The sequence below is a fragment of the Rhincodon typus genome, chromosome 6, assembly GCF_021869965.1.
Source record: "Rhincodon typus isolate 14 chromosome 6, sRhiTyp1.1, whole genome shotgun sequence".
NCBI lineage: Eukaryota > Metazoa > Chordata > Chondrichthyes > Orectolobiformes > Rhincodontidae > Rhincodon > Rhincodon typus.
In genome coordinates, this window is record NC_063337.1 from 40,106,392 (window position 1) to 40,110,849 (window position 4,458).

General features: G+C 38.5%; 1 protein-coding gene across 1 annotated transcript in view; it reads right to left on the reverse strand.

The window, feature by feature from the left end:
* Nucleotides 1-79: 79 nt before the first annotated feature.
* The window catches only part of LOC109912402 (radixin), a 17,176-nt gene continuing 12,797 nt past the window's right edge, over nucleotides 80-4,458 (reverse strand). The window contains exons 6-7 of the mRNA XM_048597577.1: nucleotides 3,903-3,999; nucleotides 80-247 (exon numbers count right to left, since the gene is read on the reverse strand). Of these exons, the coding sequence (XP_048453534.1) occupies nucleotides 80-247; nucleotides 3,903-3,999 (265 nt within the window). The remainder of the gene's footprint in view (nucleotides 248-3,902; nucleotides 4,000-4,458) is intronic.

Below are 4,458 nucleotides of genomic sequence, written 5' to 3' on the forward strand. Positions count from 1 at the left end.
ACCAATACCCCCAAGAGATATAGCAGATCCGCACATGTAAAAAAAAAAAGAGCGGTGGTGAACTGAACCCAGTTTTTATTTACCTTTCTAATTGTTTCTGATGTTTTTCTTCTCTGGCCTGTGCCTTCATTTGCTGTACTTCAATAGTGTCAGGTTTTCTTCTTCGCATATAGAGTTCATGATTTCCCATACAGAGTGCTAGAATTCTTTTATTGATTCGCAGGCGTGGGGCATAAAATACAAAATCCTGCATTAAAAAAGAATTAGGACTAGTCAATAACATTCAGGGGAGTACAGTCATACTTGCTACATGCATGTCAGCTTTACTCCTACGAACTTCTGAAAAATTGTTTGAGTTTGGAAATTAGCTAAAATAATTAACTTTTAAATACTATATAAATGTGCAATGGAATACTGAAACAAATGTAAATAATTATGCAGAGCTGGGTAGAGGTAGGATAAAGACAAATTAATATACTGCCCAAGAAAGAGATTCAGCTTTTGATTAGTTATCTTACCACATTCTACACAACATCATGTTGAACAATTTCCAATCTTAGCCAATGTCCTAATTGGCTACAGATAGCAACTGCTTCATTATGCTGACACTATTTACAGTGCTTCTATATTCAAGAACTTTTTCTTTGATGGTAATGAGTCATCTTCACCTTTGCAATATTACCCATTCATCATTTAATCTCTCCAATCTTCCAACTGTTATTAGGAAGGATATTAAGCCGGAGAGGGTTCAGCAAAGATTTGCCAGGAACAGAGGGTTTGAGCTAAGGAGATGCTAGATAGGCTGGGACTTCTTTTTCCCACTGGAGGTTGACGGGTGACTTTACAGGAGGTTTATAAAATCATGAGGGGTATCGATAAGATGAATGGCAGGTGTCTTTTCCTTAGGGTGGAAAATTTCAAGACAAGGGGCATAATATTAAAAGGAGAAAGATTTTAAGAAAAAAAAAAAGGGACTGAGGGGCAACTTTTTTTTTTTTTTTTAAAAAAAAAAAAAGTGGTTTGTATATGGACTGAACTACCAGAAGTGGAGGATGTGGATACAGCTCCTTGTGAGGTAACACCATGTGATGTGGGGTAGCAATGGTGACTCAGTGGTTAGCACTGCTGCCACACAGCATCATGGACCTGGCTTCGATTCCAGTCTCAGGCAGCTGTGAAGTTTGCACGGGTTTCCTCCCGGAGCTCTGGTTTCCCTCCCACAGTCCAAAGATATGCAGGTTAGGTGAATTGGCCATGGGAATTGCAGGGTTACAGGGATAGTGTACAGGGGGTGGATCTTGGTGGGATGTTCTTTGGACCAAAAAAGATCTGTTTTCATGCTGTATGACTGACTAATTACAGAGCTTCCTTTTTGCCCTTTCCTCTGACACTATACCAAACCCCTCTTAACTGCCTCTGCTTATACTGTTATATTTGATTTTCTACAATTATAATAGCAGATCTTTGACCTGAAGTATTAAACTTGTTTCACTCCCCATTAGATGTTGTCTGACCTGAGCACTCTTCAATTTTCTATTGCTGATTATTGCTTAAGACAGCAGTGGAGCCGAGAGACATTACCGCAGTGGACAGATGGATTTAGCATCTGTATACACAAATGCCCATTGAGATAATCTACAGCAAGTAGATCAAGACAATAAAAGAAAGATAGATGCTTACTAAGTTCAGAGATGATAGTTGGAAGGAAAAGCAATTGCTGGAGACGCACTAACTATAACTGGAGGCATGTCCCATGGAGAATATGCAGTGGAGGGGGGGAAACCATTGGAGGAGAAATGAATGATCGACTGTTTCAGTTCAAACATTGCAGGTATGATTTAAAGACAAGGAAAGATAGTCTGATATTGTAATTATGATGCATTATTATTTAAACTTTGCAAGGACAGTCTCAGTGCTATAACAGGGAAATAACTGCTTAGAATAGGCAAGATTAGGGTAGAACAGACATGATAAAATATTGATCATCTCTTGCTTGTCCTTCAAACATAACAGCTTTCACATGCACAATGAGATCCAATTCACTCAATGAGTTCAGATGCTTTCCTTGAAGTATAAAGGATCTAAATTATGATTTAGATTATCCATTACATCTTAAACTCAACTTGCAAGAAAGTTGCTCTTCACAAGAAGCATTCCTTGCAAGCTGCACAATAGTGTAACAGATCAGAAGTTATATGCAGTCTCTATGGTGGCTACACAAAAAAAAAAACAAAAACAATTAGATGTACCATGTACTGCAACCTTTATCACCTATAAAGGACCACTGACTGCAAGTTCCCCTCAAAACCACTCACCATCCTGACTTGGGGCTTGTCATTCCTTTGCTATTACTGGATGAGCACCAATGATGATCTTGCTAGTGATGCCTACATCCCATAAAAGTAATTTACAAATTTTCCTCTAAAACATCCAAACATGTTCATAAACAAACAATGAGCCATATGCACATGCGAAAAACTTCAATTACATTATTGTGGCTGCCGAGACAATTTTGATTTAATTGGTTTGAGCAGATTGTGTCAAGTTTCTTAAAATTTGTTCATGGGATGAGGCTAGGCCAGCATTTATTGCCGTTCTTTAGAAGAACGTTAGCCACTTTACTGTGGCTCATTACTTTTTAAAACTGAGTTCATACTGCCATGGCACAGGGTTCAAACCCACGCTCCTAGATAATTAGGCAAAGATTTTGGCCTACAAAGTTCAAGCCCAAGAAAATAAGTCTAAGAAAAGACCAAAGAAAATGCACAACTTCAAAAATGAACATTCCTGCAAGGGAACAAATCAACACCACAAAAAGCAAAATATTGTAAATGTTTGAAAACATAAGAGACATTAGGATGTGGTTTGTGATTTGGCTCCATTTTGAATGCTGTGTCACTCTTTTGGCCTTTTGTGATCTGTTCCAAGTTGGAAAGTTGTGTTTCTGCCTAGAATGACTAGAGTTAAATTCTGGTATATTTCTTGATAACCCATTATAAAAATAGGGGTATAGGCATTTGGCCCTTCTAGCCTGCACACCATTCATGATGATCACAGCTGATTATCCAATTCAATAGCTTGTTCCCACTTCTCCCTACCAATATCCTTTCAGCCCCAAGTGCTGCATACAACTTGAAACCATAAAGTGTTTTGGCTTCAACTGCTTTCTGAAGTAAAGAATTCCACAGGCTCACCACACGGAAGAAATTTCTCCACGTCAGTCCTAAAATGTATCCTTGCTTCCTTAGGCAGTGACCCTTGATTCTGGCTATTTATAATTCTACACTCCACCCAAATACATCTCTCCATTGTACAGATTATCTTATCTCATACTCTTGGGCATGACTTCTAATTTCATTGTCACATGACACTTCACTTTCATCACATTAACCCATAACTCTACAATATGGACCTACTGAAACTCAGACTCTGCAGTGGGAAACAGTTTAGGTTCTGGTCAATAACCTTTCAGAATTGGAAGGTGATTAGAAATGCAATAGATTTTACTTTTTCTTCCCCATTCTCTTTCAACCATTTAAGTATTCACCTCTACCATAAGATAGAGACCGATTTAACATAACCAGAATTCAATGCCAGTAGGGTGGTGTTGGGTAGGTTCAATTATTCAACATTTAACATGCCCATTAAAAGAAAATAACTGACTGATCGAGAAAAGACAAGATACACAAGAAACTAGAAAGCATGCCTTGTACCAAGGGGGTACAAGACATGTTCTATTCCAAAAAGGAGTCTATTAGGAGGTAGTAGTATTGCTACTAGGCATTGCTGAACATATTGATTGAATGATTAAATAATGGGATTTTAAAAAAAAAAAAAAAAGTTCAACTGCTTAATTTTAGTTCAGGCATAAAAATTAAAATGTTAAAGAAATAAATACTTACTGGAGCTTTCTTATCAATTGGTTTAATGACAAACTTTTTGTCATTAAAAGAGATGTTTCTTATTTCACTCCAAGGGAACCCAATTTTTGGTGTTAATCTGTTGAACAATTAGAAACTGCATTAACAAGTGGATTTTAAATTTATTCTTTACCAATGAAAACAAGGACTGTGCTTTCTGTATATTCAAAAGAAATAACTTCGATACTAATGTATGAACACAGTTCCATTAATATACAGAGATAGTAGGAACTGCAGATGCTGGAGAATCTGAGATAACAAGGTGTAGAGCTGGACGAACACAGCAGGCCGAGCAATAGAGAAGCAGGAAGGCTGAAGTTTCGAACCTAGACCCTTCTTCAGAAGTGGGGGAGGGGGAAGGGGGTTCTGAAATAAATAGGGAGAGCGGCAGGCGGATAGAAGAAAAGATAGGTGGAGAGGAGACAGACCGGTCAAAGAGGTGGGGATGGAGCCAGTAAAAGGTGCGTGTAGGTGGGGAGTTAGGGAGGAGATGGGGGTGGGGCGGGGGATAGGTGGAAGGACGGACAGGTTAGGGAGG